This window comes from Lithobates pipiens, unplaced genomic scaffold, assembly GCF_037356315.1.
Source record: "Lithobates pipiens isolate NorthernLeopardFrog02 unplaced genomic scaffold, aLitPip1_a1.2 Scaffold_35, whole genome shotgun sequence".
In the NCBI taxonomy this organism is placed as follows: domain Eukaryota; kingdom Metazoa; phylum Chordata; class Amphibia; order Anura; family Ranidae; genus Lithobates; species Lithobates pipiens.
The window spans coordinates 25,960,810-25,983,063 of NW_027507811.1; the positions used below are offsets into that span (position 1 = coordinate 25,960,810).

The window sequence follows — 22,254 nt, forward strand, 5'->3', positions numbered from 1 at the left end:
CCTATTACTGTACCACTGATACCAGTCCTGAAAAGAACCTTTGTGGAACTAATAATAACAGCAAGTCTTTAAAATTACCCTCACTGCCTGACAACACTGCTTCCTTCCTGTCCCTATACAAATTGGCAAAAAAAGAGAACGATTAGTGGTTACTGGAACAGCTCTTTTGTGGACCTTGATAGTAACAGCTAATGATGATGATGATGATGATGATGATGAAAGACTAATCTGGCTGTCCCTGTAGCATACACCGTCCTTTCCCTTTCTCTAAACTAACAAAAGACACTCAGGCTGCTGCAAGAATCAGCAGCACAGCAAACCTATCAACACCTAACACCTATACCAGTCCTGAAAAGAACTTTTGTGTACCAAATAGCTAGTGGTTTATCTCTCCCTACTCCACACAGGAACCTGTCCCTATCTTAACAGAAGAAAGAATGTAAAATGGCCACCGGATCGGGTGTATTTATAGGTTAGGGGGAATGTACAAGTGTCCATGTGCTGTCATGTCTCAATTGGCTGTCCTGTATCACATGATAAACGTGTCACCAAAGGTTAAAGTTCTTGTATACATTAAACACGTAAGTCCGCCGCGGCGAACGACGGAAAAAGGCGTTCGAACGTGCGGACCGCGAATGTCGGAAATTCGCCGCGAAACGACCGCCGGGCGAACCGTTCGGCCATCACTACTGGCCAGACCTGCTGAAATTTGGAATCCTTTTCCACACTGACCACACCAAAAAGGCTTCTGGCCTTTGTGTGCTCTTTGGTGTTTGACCAGCCCAACCTTTTGTGCGAAACGTTTCCCGCACTCTGGACAAGTATAGGGGCACTCGCCTGTGTGGGTCCTCTGGTGCATGATAAGACCCACCTTCTGCGCAAATTGTTTCCCGCAGTCGGAGCAGGTGCACAGCTTCTCTCCCGTGTGAATTCGGAGATGCATGGTGAGTGTGGACCTATGACTGAAATTCTTCCCGCATACAGTGCATGACAGCAGCTTTTCCACCCCAGGAGCTTCCTGACGTTCTGTCAAAGATGATGTGTCCGTCAAATGTTGCCCATGTCTGGAGCGCAAATATGGCTCCTCCCTTTGGTGGTTTGTGAGATCTGTTTTGCAGGTGAAGGGTTTTCTGCTTTCTGTTTTTTTTCAGTTTTTTCTGGTGCGCGATCAAAGCCGGATGGTTACTAAAACATTTTGCGCACTGAGTGCATTCATAGGGCTTTTCACCCATGTGAGTTCGCTTGTGGTTTTCAAGATACATTTTCTGCGCAAAGCGTTTATCGCAAATCAGACAGGGAAAGGGGCGTTCTCCCCATGGATCCTCCAATGGGTAGCCAGTAGCGACCTGTAGCCGAAACATTTCCCGCACTCAGTGCACTGAAATGGCTTCTTAATGGAATTAAGCTTTTGGAGGTGGTCAAGTTCTGCCCTCTGAGGAAAACACTTTCCCCATCCAAGGCTAGGCTGTGTAAGAGTATCAGTAAGAGGTTTCTCATCGCTAGAGGCATCTAGGGATTTATTCAACCTAATACGTCCTTGTCGGATATTTGCAGTACTGATGTTTCCTTCTGGAGAACCACCTGTTATGTCCTCATCTTCTACATCAAAGTCTGAAGACAAAAGGAGATGTCTATCTTCTAGGGAAAAAAAGCACAAGAGATCCAATCAGTAAAGCTAAAAAAAAAAAAAAGTTAAGTTCATCAAACATTACCATTTCCTAAGCAGTACCAGTCAGATCATGGCCTCAGTTTTATTGCTTCAACTTAACAGTTCCTAAGCAGTATCAGTCAGATCATGTCCTCCATTTTAATGCTTTGTCTTCCTGTTTCCTAAGCAGTACCAGTCAGATCATGTCCTCTGTTTTATTGCTTCAGCTTACTGTTTCATAAGCAGTACCAGTCAGATCAGAGGCATAACTAGAATCTTCAGGGCCCCCGGTGCAAAAAAAACATGAAGGGCCCCCCTGCCCCACCTGAATGTCAGCTGCTTAGCTGCACACACAGGAGGAGAGGGGTGGGAGAAGAAGAAGCAGATCGGCTCTCTCCTCTCCCATCCATGCAGGGGAAGAAGAATTGCCAGTGCAGGCTCCGGGCTGTATGAGAGAGATGCACTCAGCTCAGAGCACCTGGGCCATCAATCCTGCTGGGGCCTCTCGACAGTGCGGAGCACCATGGATGGTCGCAAGTGCAACCTTTGTGACCCTGGTAGTTCCACCATGGATTTAGATCATATCCTCCATTTTATTGCTTCACCTTACTGTTTCCTAAGCAGTACCAGCCAGTTCATGTCCTCCATTTTATTGCTTCACCAGTAATTCAGCTAATTACAACCAGTGACAATGGGGTTGATTTACTAAACCTGGAGAGCACAAAATCTGGTGCAGCTCTGCATAGAAACCAATCAGCTTCCAGGTTTTATTGCCAAAGCTTCATTGAACGAGCTGAAGTTAGAAGCTGCTTGGATACCATGCACAGCTGCACCAGATTTTTCATTCTTCAGTTTTAGTACAATAACCTCATTGTGTCTAATGACTATGGTGCCCGGTTCTACAGTTAGGCAGGCCATAGATGTTGCGATTTTCTTTCTTGCAACCATGACTTACAGGAAAGAAAATCACTTGATTCCCCCATCAACGCAGTCAGTTTTGATGGGGGAATCCCTCCAGTGAAGCTATCGTGTTCTCCCAGCACGGGGAGCCATCCCTGCTGGGAGAACACGATGAATATTGCTTCTGGCAATAATCGCATGTAAACATCCGACATGCTGGTTGTACACAAGTCGATTGAGGCAATCAGCCTGCCCATAGATGGTTCAGCAGGGACCGGCCGATATTCGAATCGTCTATGGCCGGCCTAACTCTTGACTACAGTTCACTGTTGGTCATCTCACCCTACTGTTGCAGAGGAGAACACCAAAAGTCTTACCAACCCTACTTTGAGGTTCCTGCTGAACTGGCTGGAATTCGAACCATTCATGGCTGGCTTATAGCCTCATGCACATTAGACGATATAAAAACACCAGTAAAAAGCTGAAGCTGTAGAATAAGTTTTGCAGTAGCATTTTTCAGCTTTGGTTAGCTTTTTTTTTAGCAAAACTATACACCCACAAAAGCTTATGGCTCAAAAACGCTGATAAACACCCAATAGCCACGTTTTTTTTGCGTTTTTAAGCTTTTATCAGAGTAGGAGCATTTTTACAGATGAAAAACTCTCAAAACCCACTAGTTCTGGAGGCTTTTTCCAGCCAGAAAACACCCCTGCCAAAAAACGCTGATAACAGCCTATGGGTGCATGGACAACATGCTGGAGAGTTTACTGGCTGCAGAAGAAAATGCCTGCAGCCAAAAATCACAGCTGTAAGAACATCTAGTGAGCATGAGGCCTAACACTTGACCACAGTCCATTGGTGGTCTCACCCTTCTGTTGCAGAGGAGAACACTAAAAGTCAAACCACTTCTACTTTGAGGACCTCAATATATGATAGTGGTGTAATGATTTCTCTTCTGTAGGCTAAAAAAGTTTTGGGGTTTGGCAATGTATAGGTAAGAGATTACTAAAGGGCAACCAAATAAACTTTTCTGTAATGTTTTTTTTTTAAACAAATGCAGGTTTATTAATCATAGAAAAGGGTTACAATAAAAAATGGTAGTGGGTGCAACCACACAACTCACACAGTATAACAATGCCATGTTGAACATATCCCTAGCACAGCTAGGAGAACCCATCTAGATAACAGAGTATATTGCCATACGGACCTCCCATCCATCCCTCCCCAAATTGCCTCAAGGCATGAACACCAGGCGTGCTAACTTCAGTCCACACATGTTTCCACAGCATTTAACCATCTGTCCCACACCTTGTTATATTTGGCGGGGCATCCACGGTGACTGTACACTAGTTTTATATAAGGCAGTTTATCATTGATTGCTACAATCCAGTCCCGTAGCACAGGGGGAGCTGGACGCATCCACATCTTTGCTATCAGCTTTCTTGCGGTAAATAGTGTGGACTGCAGGAATGTGGTAAGGTACACATCTATCGTGACATCTGGGAGCAGTCCTAATATACACACTTTCGGGTCCATGAGCAGGGGTGACCCCATGTGGTCGTGTAGGAAGGAAGTTATTTGCATCCAGAAACCTTGGATTTGAGGACATAACCATACTAAGTGATAGAGAGAACCAGAGGGACTGAAACACATAGGGCACCCCGGGTCTGAGTCAGGTCGGAACTTAACTAGCCTAGTAGGGGTCAGGTACGATCTGTGAATGAAATATAGCTGTGTAAGGCGGTCTGGAATACTCAAGGACACCAATTTAACGTTTTCTAACACTTCCTCCCAATCCGACCCGTCCAGTGGGCCCAGGTCACCCTCCCATCTGATCCTAGCCCTCTCCGAAATCTGATTTATTTCCCTCCTCCTCAGTAGACTGTATAGTGTGGAAATTAATTGGGCCGAGTTGTCACCCAGTAACAACTCGACCAGAGACAACGTCTGTACGTTGGGAGGGCCCTCAGCAAATTGGGTTTGAAGTGCATGCCGCAGTTGTAAGTATTGGAATTGCATAGAAGGAGGCAAGTCAAATTCCGCACGTAACGCTGAAAAGTCGCGAACGCCCAGAGGGGTTATAACCTGGTGCAGAAAGACAATGCCCCTGGAGGCCCAACGGGCAGCTCCAGGGACAGTTAATAGTTCGTTCAGCGCAGGGTTACACCACAGTGGGGTGTGCGAGTGATGAAAGTCAGCGCCAACTAGTCCCAGCGCCAGTCTCCAAATTTGCCTGTGGTAGGACAGCAGGGGGGTTGCGACACCCCCCGCCCTCCCCGCCCTGAAAAGTAGCTGAAGGGGAGTATGAGTGGGCATACCCTCCCCACCACCCACCAGCGTTTGGTACCTCGCCCCATCCGCCCTGTGCAGGTGAAAAAAATGTGATAGTTGCGCCGCCAAATAGTAAGCTCTAAAATCCGGAAGGGCCACCCCCCCCAATCCCGTTGGGTTTTTAAGGGTAGTCCACGCCAGCTTATGTCTAGAGGATCCCCATAAAAAAGTACTCAAAATAGTGTCTATTGTTTTGAAAAATCGAAGAGGGATCAAAACCGGGGAGTGCCAGAGCGCGTATAGAATTTTGGGGAGCAAAATCATTTTTGTCAGATTAACCCTGCCCATCACCCCAAGAGGGAGACGGGACCAGGCCTGAGTACGTGATTTAAGGAATAAAAACAATGGCTCAACATTAAGTAGTAGGTAATCCCGCGGCTCCCTGGTAATACGTACCCCCAAGTATTTAATTTCGGAGACCCTGGCGAGGGGAAGGGAGGCCGCATCGCGATCCGGTACCGACGCGTCCAGCGGTAAGATCTGGGACTTGGACCAATTTATGGCCAACCCCGAATATCTGCCAAACTCTCCCACCACCTCCAATGCCCTTCGCAACGAAGGACCCTCATCCTCCAGGTACAGTAGGGTATCATCCGCATACATGCTTACGGATTCTACAAGGGTACCACTGCAGAGACCCGCTATCCCTGGATGATGCCGGAGCCTGGCCGCCAGGGGTTCCGCCGCGAGGGCATACAAAAGGGGGGACAACGGGCAGCCCTGACGCGTGCCCCGCCCGACCGGAAAGGGATCCGACACCCAACCATTCACCGCGACCCTGGCCGTCGGTTGGTAGTAGAGTAGGGTGACCCACCTCACAAAAACAGGGCCAAAACCGAATCGCTCCAAGCACTCCCACAGGTATTCCCACTCAATGGAGTCGAAGGCTTTGGCCGCATCTAAGGACACCACCACCCTCGACCCCATCGAGCTGTGCCTAGCTTGCACATTCATAAACACCCGGCGAATGTTCATAGCCGTGTTCTTTCCCGGCATAAAGCCAGTCTGGTCTGGGTGTACAAGGGACAGTATAACCTTGTTCAGTCTGATGGCTAAGATTTTAGCTAAAATTTTGATATCGGTCTGGAGTAAGGAGATGGGGCGGTAAGATTCAGGAAGGTGTGGGTCCTTGCCAGGCTTGGGTAGCACAATGATGGTGGCCTGACGCAGCGTCTCGGGGATGGTTCCCGAGTCAAGCATATATTTGAACAGTTTCAATAATTCTGGAACTAACACATTAGAATACTGGGCATAGAAATCTAGAGGGATACCGTCTTGTCCGGGGGCTTTTGCTGATGCCAGTGAGGAAATCGCCAGTGCGACCTCATCACTAGTTAGAGGGGCATCAAGATCTGCAACCTGAGTCGGGGATAGTCTAGGAAGAGATATTCCCTCCAAATAGGTCCTAGTCTCCGTTCTTGGTATATGTACTTGAGAGGTATAAGTCGTCATATAGAACTCTCGGAACATATCCGCCACCGCCTGAGGCTCGGACACCTCAACTCCCCGGTGATTGGTCAAAGAGACCACCACCGGGGGTCTGGAGTCCTGGTGTGCCAAATATGCCAGAAGCTTCCCTGCGCGTTCACCCTGCTCAAAAACCCGTTGTCTGGTGAAAAATAGCTTCCGTTTAGCCTGTTCAAATTGTAGGTGTTCAACCGCTCGGGTGTGTTGTCTGAGCAGCTGTGCCTTTGCCTGGGTAGGGTCAGCACAGAAGTCGGCCGCAACCGCATCCAATGCCTCAGTAACCTGCTTCATCTGTGTCTGAGAAGCCTGTTTCAGCCGGCCTATGCGCCGCGAGAGGGTGGAGCGGACATGCAGCTTGAAGGCCTCCCAAACGTGGTCCGTACGGGCCGAGTCTCTGTTGGTGTCAAAGTAAAATCGCCATTCCTCTTCTATATCCTCGCATTCGCTCAACGCCGACAGCCAAAAGGGGTGGAGTCTCCACTGCTTCGGATCTGCCTGGCGTGCCAGCCTGAGAGTTGCCCAACAAGGAGCATGGTCCGAGAGCGAACGGGCGCAGTACCCTGCGTCCGCCAGTCCGGGCAGCAGGCTCTCAGCCGTTAAGATGTAATCGATGCGGGACATAGAGGAATGGGTTGCAGAGAAACAAGAGTACTCCCGTTTCTCGGGATACCTGTGGCGCCACGGGTCCACAAGCGAAAACTCCCGCAGTATGCGACCCAATCTGGTCTCCCCGTGGCCACAGGCATCCCCAGTGATACGCATCCTGTCTAAGTCCCTATTTTGCACCATGTTAAAATCTCCTAGCCAAATGGCGGGGGTGGAGGGGTACATGGCCATATAGGATAGGCCCTCAGTGATAACTGTAGAGTTGTATGGCGGGGGAACATAAAATGCCAGTATAAGGTATTGGGCCCCACAAAGAATACAATGCAAGAACAGGTACCTGCCCTGGGGATCCGTCCGCATAGATAATAGCTCGAATTGGGTAGATTTGGTCACGAGGACAGTGACCCCACGGGAGTAGGGGGTATAGGTGGCATGATATGCCCAGCCAATCCAGGGGCGTTTCAACGCCAGCTGTAATTGTCCGGTAATATGTGTCTCCACCAGCACGATAACATTAGCCCTATAGGATTTGAGACGGTCAAACACTGCTGTACGTTTCAATTTATCCCGCAACCCTCGAACGTTCCAGGACAGGAATTTTAACTCACCCTGAGGTAGTAAGTAATAAACTTAGGATACGGAGGAGGGCGGGCGATCCCCAAGACAGTGACCCCCCCCAACACAGCATAATCATACATTTCAAAATGACTTTTACAAATTATAATTTGTACCGGAACACGTCCTGTGGTCATGTGTAATGTGCGAACAATAGCACCCGAGTAAAACCTGCAACTAAACCTGACATTAACTATCAAACTTCCCAACCCCCCCCTCCCTGCTCTCAGCCCCCCCAACCAAGCCGGAGCATACATCCCAAAACAAAACATAACCAGGTTAAGCCTGGTGAAATATGAGAGCGAAAGGTCCGCTGGGTGCTATCCCAGCGATGGAGCACGGCACGCACACACCGCCCGCCGGTACAGCAACCAGCAGACAGGCATATGAGTGAGCCGTGCCCTCAGCACCATAATCATATAGTGCCCAATATAGTCTCGTCAATACAATTGCAAAGCATGAAAGTCGTATAGTATATCAGCATGTCCCCTACTATGGGAGCTCACGAGAAGGGTCAGAGCCCGCCGAGGACCCAACCCCGGGTCTCGGCGCCAGCAGAGAAAATTCGCCAAGCGTCCCGGTGCATCAAACCCCATCGTAGTAGGAACCCAGCCACAAGGGAAATAGAGGAGGGGAAGGCCGGATCAGGTAGGAGCAGAGGGAGAAAAGAGAGAGAGGAATGACGGGGGAGAGGAGGAGGAGAAAGGTGCGAGGGGCCCCGAGATGGGAGAGAGAATGGAACATAGCATGATGGAGAGGGGACCGAGGAGGGGGGACAAAAAGAAAAGGGTGGGGGGGGGGTGTGGGCTGGGGACCAGGTACACCGGGGGAGATGAGGAGGAGTGAAAAGGGGGAAAAATGGAAGGGGGAACCAAGGCCGATATCGGGGTAGGGGAGTACCGTTACAACGGAGTCCTCACTGGGTAACGGGCATCAGGAAAAGGAGTACGGTCACCGCAGTATAACGATGGCTGGCCGTTGCACGTCCGCTGCAGAGTAAAGAAGCCTTCGGAGAAAGGGATGGCATGGACGTGCCCGAAATCCACAGAAGGAGCAAAGTAGTCTTAGGTAAGCTCAGGTGTCCAAAAGATCAACGATGCAGCCGCTTCGGCAGGGCTCAGTCCGCAAATCCGCCTAAACAACAGCTCCTAGTGGCCAAGGAGGCCGGGTGCGGACAAACGATGGTTGGACAGGGCCGGGGGGCGATCAATTTCGCGGCGGCCGGTTACGGGCCGCATCCTGTTGATCCAACCAGGCCACCGCCGCCGCCGGGTCCTCAAAAAAATGTGCTCGGTCCTCTCCCGCAACCCGGAGTCTGGCTGGAAAAAGCATGGAGTATTTAATGTGATGGGCTCGGAGGCGGCGTTTAATATCCACAAAGCGCGATCTCTGCCGCTGTACCTCTGCCAAGAAGTCCGGGAAAACGGATATATGGCCATTCTGAAAGGGAATGTTTCCTCTTTCTCGGGTAAGTCTCAGGATAGCGTCCCTGTCCCGGTAATTCAGCAACTTGGCTATAAAGGTACGCGGAGGGGCACCTTCAGGCGGCGGACGCGCCGGCATCCTGTGCGCCCGCTCCACCACAAACGAGGAAGAAAAGGCCTCCCTGCCGTAGGCTTTAATAAGAAGGTTCTCCAAGAATGTAGCCGGGTCAGTCCCCTCCGAGCCCTCCGGTAGACCCACGAACCTCAAATTGGACCGGCGGGCCCTATTCTCCAGGTCGTCTTGCTTCTGGGCCAGTGCCTGCAATCTTCTCTGGATATCCTCCTGCGCATTCTGCAGCGGGAATAGTACATCCTCAGCTTGGCTAATTCTGGTCTCCGTTTCTGTGACCCTGTCGCGCAATTTGGAGAGATCCTGTCGGACCAGGGAGATGTCCACTTTAACCTCCTCGATCTTGCACGTCAGGACAGATTGGCAGGAGGAGATCGCGTCCAGCACTCTCGCCGTCTCCGCCGCGGCAGGCTCCACAGGCTGGGCGGTCGGGCCGCCATGTTGGTCCTCGTGGTCCCGGTCTTGTCGTCGGAATTTATCTAGTGCCGCAGCCGCCGCAGCACTTCTCTTCGATGGGGACATGCTCGCACACTATCCGGACACCGACTGGTATAGCTGGAGAACACAAGGAGATCTGCGGGCTTCAAGGATAGGCTTGTAGGATGTTAGATGGTACGGAGCTCAGCTCACACGCGTCCTACTCCATCGCCAGCCAGGCCACGCCCCCTTTTCTGTAATGTTTATCACTCACCTGAGCTCATCTCTGAGGGACTTTCTTCCTCTCAAGATGGATCATCCTCATCCGTCTCAACTTCATCAACAGCTTTCTTTCTAATCCAGGTTTTTCCCTAAACAATCCACAAAACAACTCAATAACTAAATTAGCAACCTGACACAAAACCAACATTGTAGAGTCACTTTGGTGTTCGGCAAAAATCCTCCGTTCCACCTACCTGAACCTGGTGAGGGACAGTGTGATCTTCCTGAGTGGAATCCCGGGAATACAGAAGACAGGGACATCTCTCTGGTGGGTTCCCATTACTGGATCCATCTGTAGAAAACACACACACTGACTGAATACATTGTTTCTATGTGTTTATCAGATGATGGGGGATCTAGGTGGACCCTCCGTACTGCTCTCTCCTTTACAATAAAGTCTCCTCTTACCCAGTGATGTGAGGGGCGGCTGATTCTCCATCATGACGTCCTTGTAGAGATCCTTGTGTCCTTCTAAATACTCCCACTCCTCCATGGAGAAATAGACAGTGACATCCTGACACCTTATAGGAACCTGACACACACAATGATACAGTCACCATCCAGACACATCCCTTCTCTGTTACTGGATAATGTCCCAGAATTCCCGGCACCGCTCACCTCTCCTGTCAGCAGCTCAATGATCTTTCTGGTGACTTCTAGAATTTTGTTGTTTCTTTCGTGTGTCAGGGAAGGAGTCGGAGGTTCCATTTTGGGTTCCTGGCTGCTGCTCAATCTTCTTGACACACGGGGACTGCTCCTGAGTGTCACATGATTAAGAGTCTCCTTCAAAGATCTATAATGCTGCAAAATGATAAAGAAAACACGTAATTATAATCAGGGCTTTTTTCAGGCAGAACTGTGTTCCATCACCTCATTCACTTGTGATTATGCACTTCTCCGGTGGCTCCACACAGAGAAATAAGCCTCAGCACAGAAGGTACTAGAGCCAGTCCGGCTGCGGAGAAGTGAAATATAAGCATGTGGAGGATGGTGAATCTCTGAAGGGGGAGGGGGGATGAAGATGAGGGCAGGAGAGGGGGTTGTGTGCAAAGCTGAGGGATTGGGGGGTGGTGCAGAGGTCAGAGCTAAGGTAGGGTGCAAAAAGTGAGATGAGGATGGGGAATGCAGATGTAAAGCTGTAGAAGAGGCCTGAAACCTGCACTCTGTGTGTAATGCACTCCTGAACCCACAATCTGTGTGTATAGTACTCCTGCACCCCGCACTCTGTGCTCAGAGTACTCCAGAACCCTGCACTCTGTACGTAGAGCACTCCTGAACACTGCGCTATTTGCGTAGAGCACTCCTGAACACTGCGCTATTTGCGTAGAGCACTCCTGAACACTGTGCTATTTGCGTAGAGCACTCCTGCACCACACACTCTGTGCTCAGAGCACTCCAGAACCATGCACTCTGTGTGTAGAGCACTCCTGAACCTGCAATGTGTGTGTAGCAAACTCCTGAACCCTGCACTCTGCGCTTAATGCACTTCCTGAACCTGCAATCTGTCTTTAGCACACTCCTGCACCCCACACTCTGTGTGCAGAGCACTCCTGAACCCCATGCTCTGTGCGTAGAGCACTCCTGAACACTGAGCTCTGTACATAGAGCACGCCTGAACACTGAGCTCTGTACATAGAGCACTCCTGAATACCGTGCTCTGTGCGTAGAGCACACCTGAACCCCCACGCTCTGTGCGTAGAACACTCCTGAACACTGAGCTCTGTACATAGAGCACTCCTGAATCCCGTGCTCTGTGCGTAGAGCACACCTGAACCCCATGCTCTGTGCGTAGAGCACTCCTGAACCCTGCGCTCTGGGCGTAGAGCACTCCTGAACCCTGCGCTCTGGGCGTAGAGCACTCCTGAGCCCCGCGATCTGTGTGTAGAGCACTCCTGAACCCCGCGCTCTGTGTGTAGAGCACTCCTAAATCCGGCGCTCTGTGCGTAGAGCGCTCCTGAATCTTCCACTCAATGTTTAACTCAATCCTGAACCCTGCACTCTGTCTGTAGTGCACTCCTAAACCCTACATTCCATGCATGTAGCATTCCTGAATCCTGCGCTCCATACATAGCACACTATGTGCATAGAGAACTCCTGCACTCTGTGTGTAGCAGACTCCTGAATTCTGCACTCTGGGCTCAGAGCACTCCTGAACCCTGCACACTGTGCTCAGAGCACTCCTGAACCCTGTACACTATGCTCAGAGCACTCCTGAATCCTGCCCACTGTGCTCAGAGCACTCCTGAACCCTTCACACTGTGCTCAGAGCACTCCTGAACCCTTCACACTGTGCTCAGAGCACTCCTGAACCCTGCACACTGCGCTCAGAGCACTCTTGAACCCACAGTGTGTGTTTAGCAAACTCCTGAACCCTGCACTCTGTGCTTAATGCACTTCCTGAACCTGAAATCTGTCTGTAGCACAATCCTGCACCCCGCATACAGAGTACTCTTGAACCCTGGGCTCTGTCTGTAGAGCACTCCTGAAACCTGCGCTCTGTGCGTAGAGCACTCCTGATACCTGCACTCTGTGCATAGAGCACTCCTGATACCTGCACTCTGTGCATAGAGCACTCCTGAACCCCGGGCTCTGTGCGTAGGGCACTCCTGAACCCAGCACTCTGTGCGTAGGGCACTCCTGAACCCCGGGCTCTGTGCGTAGGTCACTCCTGAACCCCGCCCTCTGTGCGTAGGCCACTCCTGAACCCCACTCTCTGTGCGCAGGGCACTCCTGCACCCCGCACTCTATGCACAAAGCACTCCTGAATCTTCCACTCAATGTTTAACTCAATCTTGAACCCTGCACTCTGTGTGTAGTGCACTCATAAACCCCACATTTCATGCGTAATGCATTCCTGAATCCTGCACTCCACATATAGCACACTTCTGAACCCTGCACTCCGTGCATAGCCCACTCATGAACTCTGCACCCTGTATATAAAGGCACTCCTGAACCTTGTACCCTGTGCATAATGCATTTCAGAACCCTGCACTCCGCGTGTAGTGTGCTACTAAATCCTGCATTTTTGGCATGCTGAACTCCGGAACCATGAACTCTGTGCAAAATGGACTCCTGAACCCTGCACAATACCCTGTTAAGATCCTTCCACATTTAGTGCAATTTGGCCACACCCACCATCTGACTCATCACAAACACTTCACATCACTACATGCCCTCACAGACAGGGTCCTGCTCCCTAAAATCCTGCACCTATTCTTGGAAAAAAAGCCCTGAATATAACACAGTAACTTGGATCACTGCTCCTTAAAAATCTCCTTCCTCTGCTTAGATTAGGTGTTTTTTAACTAGAGATAAGCGAGATGTCATGTGACCTCCCAGAATCCTCTTCACCTCTCCGGTCAGGTCTGTGTTTTATTAATAGAGATAAGAGTGATGTCATGTGACCTCCCAGAATCCTCCTCACCTCTCCGGCCAGGTCTGTGTTTTATTAATAGAGATAAGAGTGATGTCATGTGACCCCCCAGAATCCTCCTCACCTCTCCGGTCAGGTCTGTGTTTTATTAATAGAGATAAGAGTGATGTCATGTGACCCCCCAGAATCCTCCTCACCTCTCCGGTCAGGTCTGTGTTTTATTAATAGGGATAAGAGTGATGTCATGTGACCTCCCAGAATCCTCCTCACCTCTTCGGTCAGGTCTGTGTTTTATTAATAGAGATAAGAGTGATGTCATGTGACCTCCCAGAATCCTCCTCACCTCTCCGGCCAGGTCTGTGTTTTATTAATAGAGATAAGAGTGATGTCATGTGACCTCCCAGAATCCTCCTCACCTCTCCGGTCAGGTCTGTGTTTTATTAATAGAGATAAGAGTGATGTCATGTGACCTCACAGAATCCTCCTCACCTCTTCGGTCAGGTCTGTGTTTTATTAATAGAGATAAGAGTGATGTCATGTGACCCCCCAGAATCCTCCTCACCTCTCCGGTCAGCAGGTAGATGATCTCCAGGGTGAGCTGTATTATCTTCTCTGGCACGTGACTCTGGTCCTCATGCATCCTGGGGTCGGCTATCACATGGGGAGGATCCTGAAGTCAGAAAATAGGAAAAATATTATACACACAGAATTAATTTAAACAAAAAACAATTATTATGGTATTAAATCACCATTGACTAATGCACACCCCCTTAAATCATAAACCAGGCTGTAAGTGATCAGAAAAAAAGATGATTGGTTGGTCGGATTGAAGCCAACTGTGTATGAATTTACACTATTTAACTCTGAAGATCATGGACCATCCCATCCAAGGCCACCCCAAACACTGCATGCCCTTACCCCACATTAGTTCACACCGTGAGGAGCGAGACTTGTCTGGATGATAAACTCACCTATACAATTATGATTTCCATAATATTTGCATGTAGCATCTCCTGGTCTAATTAGCTCGTGCTTCCTTCTCATTAGACTTATCGATGCTCCATGTTACGACAGATGTAGAGTCGGGTCGAGGATGCCTGGCTGTACCTAGAAACAGAACCAAAAGGAAGAAAATGAAATGGAGAATGGGACAGAAGGAATTGTCTGCTGCCAGTACCATTAATGGCTTCCTTGGCTTCTTTCCCTTGACCTCTGACCTGGAACTTCCTTTCCATGAATTCCAGATGACTTCTTGCCTGTCCTTTTCATGTCTCCCTATTATAAAAATCTACACGTAGCCTTCTCACCACTGCTGCCCATGTTCCTTCAAGCTTGCTGATCCTATATGGAGGGTCTGATGCCTTCCAGGCAACACCAAAAGATAAAGTAGTGGTTAGAAGGTAATAACACACATGTCCTTTGGGCAGCCATTTTGTTGTGGTCCATATCTTTTTTTTTTAAAGGATGAAAACAAACTTGGCTTCCTCAAGCTCTCATCTTGATACACAGCTATTGCCAAATCAATGAGGGCAGGAGACGGATAGAACCAATTGTCTGCTGCCAGTACTATTAATGGCCACCTTGGCTTCTTTCTTGTAACCTCTTACCCAGAACTTCCTTTCTATGCATTCCAGATGACTTCCTGCCTGTCCTTTTCCCGTCTCCCTATCATAAAAATCTATATGTATCCTTCTCGCCCCTGATGGTCATGTTCCTTCAAGCTTGCTGATCCTCCAGGCAACAACAAAAGATCAAGTAGGGGTTAAGAGGTAATGACACACATGTCCTCAGTGCAGCCATTTTGTCGTGGTCCATATCCTTTTTTTTAAAGATGAAAACAAGCCTGGCTTCCTTGAGCTCTCATCTTGATCCATAGGTATTGCCGAATCCATGAAGGGAGGAGACCCTAAATGACCCAGGATTTCCAGGAAATCCCCTGTATTGCCAGCAGGACTACAATTCCCAGAATTCCCTGCAGTACTACAATTCCCAGGACTGTTTCCTGTAAGAGGTAAAAAAAAAAAAAAATAGTCAGACATGTTTTTTTATTATTGGTGTGTTTACTATTATTATTATTATTAAAGAGGAAGTAAACCCTGATGAGTTTACTTCCTCTTTCATTCCCTACAAAGGTAAAGCATAATGGACTACTATGCATCGCATAGTAGTCCATTATGTGTCACTTACCTGACACAGGAGCCAGCGAAGTCACCGCTGTCCCCTGTAGTCCAGGGGATCCATCTTCTCGGTGGGTCTCGCTGCTACGCCGCTGTCATTCGGCGAAGCCGCAATTACGTCACTCCCGCTCATGCGCACGGGAGCCGCCACGCGCGGCATATCGGCGGTGGCTGTCTTCGGGTAAATATCTCCTAAACCGTATAGGTTTAGGAGATATTTCTTGGACCTACAGTTAAACCTTAATCTAGGCTTACCTGTAGGTCAAAGTGTGTTGTAAGGGTTTACAACCACTTTAATAATATTAAATGATGTCAAGTCAATGTTGACTACTGGCACCCACAAGGATGGTGGTTATCCATCACCCTCCATCTAGGTTGACCACATTTCCAAACTGCCATTCAGGGACAACCCCCCCCCCCAAGAAAAAAAGATTCTTTATGATACCCTATTTAGACAATTCACTAGTTGAGGGGGATCATTCCTTAGCTCTGAGAGGTTCATGCTTGCTGGGACTTGCAGTCCTTCACATTTGGGAGAGTCACATCTCCCAAAAGTGATGGGCTACAAGTCCCAGCATGAGCCCCTGAGATCTAAGGATGTGACATGTGACTCCCCTCCAAAGGTGAAGTACTACAAGTCCCAGCATGAACCCCTGATATCTAAGGATGTGACCCCCCTCTCTCCCAAATTGAAGGACTACAAGTCCCAGCATGAACTTTGATCTAAGGATATGACTCCACTCCAAAAGTGAAGGACAAGTCCCAGCATGAACCCCTGATATCTGAGGATGTGACCCCCCCCCCCCCCAAAAAAAGTGAAGGACTTCAAGTCCCAGCAAGAACCCCTCATATCTATGGATATGTCTCCCCCCAAAGAAGTGAAGGACTACAAGTCCCAGTATGAACTCTTGAGATCTAAGGGTGGGACCCTATAGATTCACTGGTTCTTATTGGGATCTGTAGTTCTTCACTAGTTGGTGGGCCACAGGGTGTGACATCTTCAGCTCTGAGGGATTTATGCTGGGACCTGTAGTCCTTTAATTTTGGGGGGTCACATTCCAAACCCCCCCCCCCCAAATTCCTCAAGCCCTCGAGTTTGGGGTCAAGTTCCTCCACTGCAAACTCGCTTATCCATACCTTTTATGGACCTTGCTTTGTGCACTGGTCCAAATCATTTGGTGGAGGGAGGATTATGGTGTGGGATTGTATTTCAGGGGTTGGGCTTGGCCCCTTAGTTCCAGTGAAGGGAACTCTTAAGTTGTCAGCATACCAAGTCATTTTGGACAATTTCATGCACCCAACTTTGTGGAAACAGTTTGGGGATGGCCCCTTCCTGTTCCAACATGACTGCACACCAGTGCATAAAGCAAGGTCCATAAAGGCATGGATGAGTGAGTTTGAGGTGGAGGAACTTGACTGGCCTGCACAGAGTCCAGACTTCAACTCGGTAGAACCCCTTTGAGGTGAATTAGAGGGGAGACTGCGAGCCAAGCCTTCTTGTCCAAGCGAGCCCTGCCTGATCTCACAAATGCGCTTCTGGAAGAATGATCAAACATTCCCATAGACACACTCCTAAACCTTGTGGACGGCCTTCCCAGAAGAGTTGAAGCTGTTATAGCTGCAAAGGGAGGGCCAACTCAATATTGAACCCTACGGACTAAGACTGGGATTCCACTAAAGTTCATGTGCATGTAAAGGCAGGCGTCCCAATATTTATGGTGATATAGTGTAGGCAGGAGGGTTTCTAGTGCCCTACTGCTTTTCACATGTTCAAAAAAACAGCCTTTGGAATACAGAGTAAAAATAAATAAATAATATCAATAAACTGTTTTAAATTGTCATACAAATATATATTTGAAATCAAATTTTACCATTTTTGGCAATAACATGGTGTTGGCAGATTTCTGCCAGTCACAGGTTGTGTCACGTCCCTCCAGCCTGTGTTTTATAATAAGAGGGTAGTGAAGCCTCCATCAATCTACATGTAATATCCCACCCCCATTGTGTTTAGCTGGTTAGTGGGCATGGAGGAGGAGGGAGGGAGTGGGCTGTCATTTACCACTGTGTATACACCCACATGTCTGACTCTAAAGTCACATGGGCTGCTCAGATGTGATAGGGAGGAAGTGATCGGCATAGAAACTCTGTGAAAACTGAGCATGTGCAAAGCTGTTAACACTGCTCTGCAAAATCCCTAGCTGAATTGGGGATATGAAAAGAAGGGGGAAATAGAGCGCAGCAGGATCAACCAGGTCTTCTGCAGAATAAAGGAAACCAATCTCAGTGAGTGAGTATGAACAGCATGTAATACAGCATGTATTGATCATTGTTGGTGTCAGTGGAAGGAGTAGGGCCCAAGGGCTGGATACAGGCAAGCAAAGGGCCACAGTTTGAAGACTGCTGAGCTAGCCAATAGGCCTGGCAGACCCCTCTCCACAAGATCAACCAAAGCCAACCAAAGAATACTAGGTGGGGGGGGGGGGTCTCCTGAAGAAAGACACCACAAGGAAGGGGAGGAAGGAACCTGGTGGCCACTCATCCTCCCCCAAGACTTCAGAGAAGACCTGCGCCCTCCATCCTGAGTGAAAAAGGAACACATATATAAGTGTAGAGACACACAGGTGGAGAGCAAAATAAAGGGGACCAGCTGCAAGAACCAGGAAGAGACAACCAGCTCCTGATGATGTGAGAAGAGAAGATAATGATCCTGCCAGTAACACACTCCTTGTTCTTGGGAAACATTCGCTTTACTACATCTTTGAAGGAGAAGTGTTGTTGAATTAGGACAGAAAGTGTGTTAGGACTACATAGCACCTCTTCCTCTCCATAGCATGGGTGGGTGGGTCGGGGGCGGTTTAGTCTACAGCAGTGGTCTCTAAACTGTGGCACGGTGGTCAGATGGTCCTTTGCTGTTATCTGGCCCTTGGGGAACTATTTCATCCATTGATATCAACAATGGGGCATAAATAACCCTCACTGACACCAATGATGGGGCACAATTCCTCCCGATGACACCAACGATGGGGCACAATTCCTCCTGATGACACCAATGATGGGGCGTAATTTTTCCCAATGGCTGGACACAATTCCTCACAATGACACTAACAATGGGGCCCAATGACTCCAATGATGGAATACAATTCCCCCCAATGACACCAATGATGCAACATAATTCCTCCCGAAGACACCAATGATGGGGAACAATTTCCCCCAATAACACCAATGATGGGACACAATTCCTCCTACTGACACCCAAAGTGGAGCATTGTTTTTTCCCACTATCATCATGACCTTTTCTACACCCAATGGCCACAGTCAAGTCTGAAGGACAGTAAACTGGCTCCTTGTTTAGAAAGTTTGGAAACCCTTGGTCTACAGCAGTGATTTTCAGCTCCTGTCCTCAGTACCCACTAACAGGCCAGGTTTGCAAGATAACTGAAATACATCACAGGTGATATCATTTGCTGCTCAGTGATTGCAGTATTCTAGTCTGCATCTCACCAAGGTAATACTTAAAAATCTGGCCTGTTAGTGGTTCCTGAGGACAGGAGTTGAGAACCACTGGTCTACAAGGAAGAACTGGACAGGGCTGTGTGCATCATCAGGATGAATCTGGCACCCAGTGATGTCAGAACAAAGATGGCAGCACGGGCAGTGCAGAGGAATACAGACCACTACAGATCCACTGGGTAGGTGAGTATCTGAATTGAGGAGAATCTAGCCTTGGGTTTACACACACTTTTTAAACTCTTATGGGGTTGGGATGAAATTTCCTCTTTAACATTAATCAACATGGTTGAAATTCTTGTTCAGTTCACCTTTCTAAAAGAATTGTCCTTGAAAAGTATGTGTTAGGAGAGACTACACATAATATATTAAACATAGTCTTATGTCTAATAACCATAATAACACTAGACTTCATGATAAAATATGTGGGTTTTGCCCATTTTGGGAATTTAAATTAAATAGTTGAGGTCAATGACTATAGAAAATGTGGTAATCCTCCATGGTGTCAAGTCCATGATAGCCCTTCCGGTGGGTTTCATCTGTCCGGCATCTTCTTTCTATCTGGTGGGTCCAGAAGAACATGTACAGTATATGTATCAAGACTGGAACATTGTCTGTATAATTACTTAAATCTTTATCTCCACCTGCAGAGACCATTTTGAAAGGAATCACTTCACTTAAGATCGGGCCCTCTTTTTCGGGTTTCCCATGATGGTTGAAGAGGAGAGTGACATGACTGAGCAGATATTAAACCTTACCCTAGAAATCATGTATCTGCTGACCGGAGAGGTGAGGAGGATTCTGGGAGGTCACATGACATCACACATATCTCTAATAATAAAACATAAACCTGACCGGAGAGGTGAGGAGGATTCTGGGAAGTCACATGACATCACACTTATCTCTATTAATAAAACACAGAGCTGACCGGAGAGGAGGATTCTGGGAGGTCACATGACATCACACTTATCTCTATTAATAAAACACATACCTGACCGGAGAGGTGAGGAGGATTCTGGGAGATCACATGACATCACACTTATCTCTATTAATAAAACACAGAGCTGCCCGGAGAGGTGAGGAGGATTCTGGGAGGTCACATGACATCACTCGTATCTCTAATAATAAAACACAAACCTGACCGGAGAGGTGAGGAGGATTCTGGGAGGTCACATGACATCACTCTTATCTAGATCTTATAAGACACAGACATGACCTGAGAAGTGAGGAGGGTTCTTGGAATGCTATAGTGAAATTCTGATTTCAAGTCTTTCAACGGGCTTTATACACAGGATTACTTAGTAGTGAAAACATCTGGTGATCGTGTAACCCCCGGAAGCCCTCACCATGTATCAGAAGGATTGAACGGGAGCCAGAGCCCCAACATGGAGCCTTCACCTCTCTCCCTGATACGCGATAAGAACGACAAGAAGATCCTGGAAGTCACCCAGAAGATGATTGAGCTGCTGACAGGAGAGGTGAGCGGTGGTGGGAATTCTGGGGCATTATCCAGTAACAGACAAGGGATGTGTCTGGATGGTGACTGTATCATTGTGTGTGTCAGGTTCCTATAAGGTGTCAGGATGTCACTGTCTATTTCTCCATGGAGGAGTGGGAGTATTTAGAAGGACACAAGGATCTCTACAAGGGAGCCATTATGGAGACTCACCAGACCATCACTTCACCAGGTAAAAAGAGATTTTCACTTCCTGTAAAGGAATGACCAACATAAAGGGTCCACCTCTATCCAGCATCATATAATAAAAACATGTTTGTGTTTCTTTTTATAGATGGAGTTAATATCAGGAAAACATTGGAGGGATGTTCTTTTTCGTCTCCACATTGTGACACAGTTGATAATTACATTCACCGAGACTGTCCAGGAAAAAATTCAATGTCTCCAAATATTCATTCAGGACAACATGATGTCGAAGGGTCTCTTGCTTGCGCAAATCTCAAGGAAACTCCTTCTAATACATTTCATACAGAAAACCAAAATCTCCATCCAGTACTTCAGAGTGTGTCACCAAATTCCTCTAAACCCAAAAAATCTTCTAGAGCTAAATCTCAGACTCTTGCCCCAAATCCAAAACTTAGATCAAAGAAAACCTTGAACCCTCAGAGATTGTCTCAAATGGAACTTGTATCCATTGGCCACATTTACAAAGCTCACAAAGCCTTTTGCTGCCCCGAATGCGGAAAATGTTTCCCCAAGAAAACCGATCTTGTTAGACACCTAAGAAGCCACACGGGAGAACGTCCGTTTTCTTGCCCCGAGTGCAAGAAAAGTTTTACCCAGAGTTCCCACCTCACCCGACATCAGAGAATCCATGCGGGAGTGAAGCGATTTGCATGTTCCGAATGTGGAAAGTGTTTTTCTGAAAAGTCAGACGTTGTTCGGCATCAGAAGGTCCACCTATGGAAAAAGCCGTCACCGTGTTTTGAGCATAATAATAGTTTTACTGTGATAAATATAGGGGACTTTGATGGACCTCAGAACAGTCTAGTATAGAAAAGCAGCTCCTTGTTTGATTTATCTAAGTTTCTTAGAAAAAACGTAAAAGCTTGTACTAGTTAAATGAGCTTCCCTAATGTGAGCCGTTCCTCAAAGATCCTGTTGCCTGATGACTGGGCAGCAAGTGGTCATGTTCCATGGACGACCGTGAAGATCCATTCTGGTCAAATGAGCTTCCAATGATAAAAGGTTCTCCACACCAATGCATTAGATTTATAGCATTGCAATGAGTAAGATGAGGATTCAGAAGTACCTAACAAGGGAGCTGAGCTGGTCTTCAAAGATACCGTTGCCTGATGGTTACGTGAGCTTCCGTAATGTGAAAAGGTTGTTAACGAAATCATTACATTTATAGCGTGAGGGTTCTGCAGAAGTACCTAACAAGGGAGCTGAGCTGGTCTTCAAAGATAGTTGCTTGAGTGGTCATGTCCTCTGGATGACCGTGAAGACTCACACTGGTTACGTGAGCTTCGGTAATGTGAAAAGGTTCTACGCCAATTCATTACATTTATAGCATTACTATGAATAAGATGGGGTCTGCAGAAACAACAGAAGTAACTAACAACGTCGCTGAGCTGGTCTTCAAAGATCCCCTTGCCCGATGACTGGGCAACAAGTGGTCATATTTCCAAGATGTCTGTGAAGGGGCACACTCTGGTTAAAAGATCCTGTTGCCTGATGACTTGCCAGCAAGTGGTCATGTTTTCTAAGATGTCCGTGAAGGCCAACTCTGGTTAAAAGATCCCGTTGCCTGATGAGTTGGCAATAAGTGGTGATCCCTGCAGGATGACCATGAAGACCCACTCTCGATAAATGAGCTTCCATAATGTTTTCTACACCAATTCATTACATTTATAGCATT

At 48.0% G+C, this 22,254-nt stretch overlaps 3 protein-coding genes across 4 annotated transcripts in view; 1 reads left to right on the top strand and 2 right to left on the bottom strand.

Moving 5' to 3' along the window:
- LOC143956355 (uncharacterized) overlaps positions 1 to 22,254 on the bottom strand; it is a 141,859-nt gene that overhangs the window by 43,830 nt on the left and 75,775 nt on the right. The gene's annotated exons all lie outside the window — the stretch shown is intronic.
- LOC143956365 (gastrula zinc finger protein XlCGF53.1-like) lies at positions 673 to 14,556 on the bottom strand. 2 transcript variants are annotated; one of them, XM_077466585.1, is made up of 8 exons: positions 14,411 to 14,556; positions 14,165 to 14,300; positions 13,756 to 13,844; positions 10,439 to 10,621; positions 10,229 to 10,352; positions 10,015 to 10,112; positions 9,813 to 9,909; positions 673 to 1,635 (listed from the first exon to the last, which is right to left on the bottom strand). In XM_077466585.1, exons 2-7 carry the CDS (start codon positions 14,235 to 14,237, stop codon positions 9,844 to 9,846), a joined length of 633 nt encoding a protein of 210 aa, XP_077322711.1. In that variant the 5' UTR covers positions 14,238 to 14,300; positions 14,411 to 14,556; the 3' UTR covers positions 673 to 1,635; positions 9,813 to 9,843. The 2 variants fall into 2 exon arrangements, with proteins under 2 accessions (XP_077322711.1, XP_077322710.1); XM_077466584.1 differs by having other exon boundaries at positions 674 to 1,638.
- The window catches only part of LOC143955418 (uncharacterized), a 43,451-nt gene continuing 36,209 nt past the window's right edge, over positions 15,013 to 22,254 (top strand). The window contains exons 1-6 of the mRNA XM_077465469.1: positions 15,013 to 15,204; positions 19,528 to 19,666; positions 20,170 to 20,355; positions 20,442 to 20,565; positions 20,668 to 21,386; positions 21,748 to 21,865. Of these exons, the coding sequence (XP_077321595.1) occupies positions 19,586 to 19,666; positions 20,170 to 20,355; positions 20,442 to 20,565; positions 20,668 to 21,386; positions 21,748 to 21,865 (1,228 nt within the window). The 5' untranslated portion in view covers positions 15,013 to 15,204; positions 19,528 to 19,585. The remainder of the gene's footprint in view (positions 15,205 to 19,527; positions 19,667 to 20,169; positions 20,356 to 20,441; positions 20,566 to 20,667; positions 21,387 to 21,747; positions 21,866 to 22,254) is intronic.

What these genes read in the sequence shown, in the direction of transcription:
- LOC143956365 (XM_077466585.1), bottom strand. Translation starts at nt 14,237, where the DNA reads ATGAGAAGGAAGCACGAGCTAATTAGACCAGGAGATGCTACATGCAAA. An exon ending in TGGAAATCATAATTGTATAG is followed by an intron (nt 13,845 to 14,164) that starts GTGAGTTTATCA and finishes CCCATGTGATAG; the next exon opens with CCGACCCCAGGATGCATGAG. An exon ending in CTGTCCCTCACCAGGTTCAG is followed by an intron (nt 9,910 to 10,014) that starts GTAGGTGGAACG and finishes TGGATTGTTTAG; the next exon opens with GGAAAAACCTGGATTAGAAA.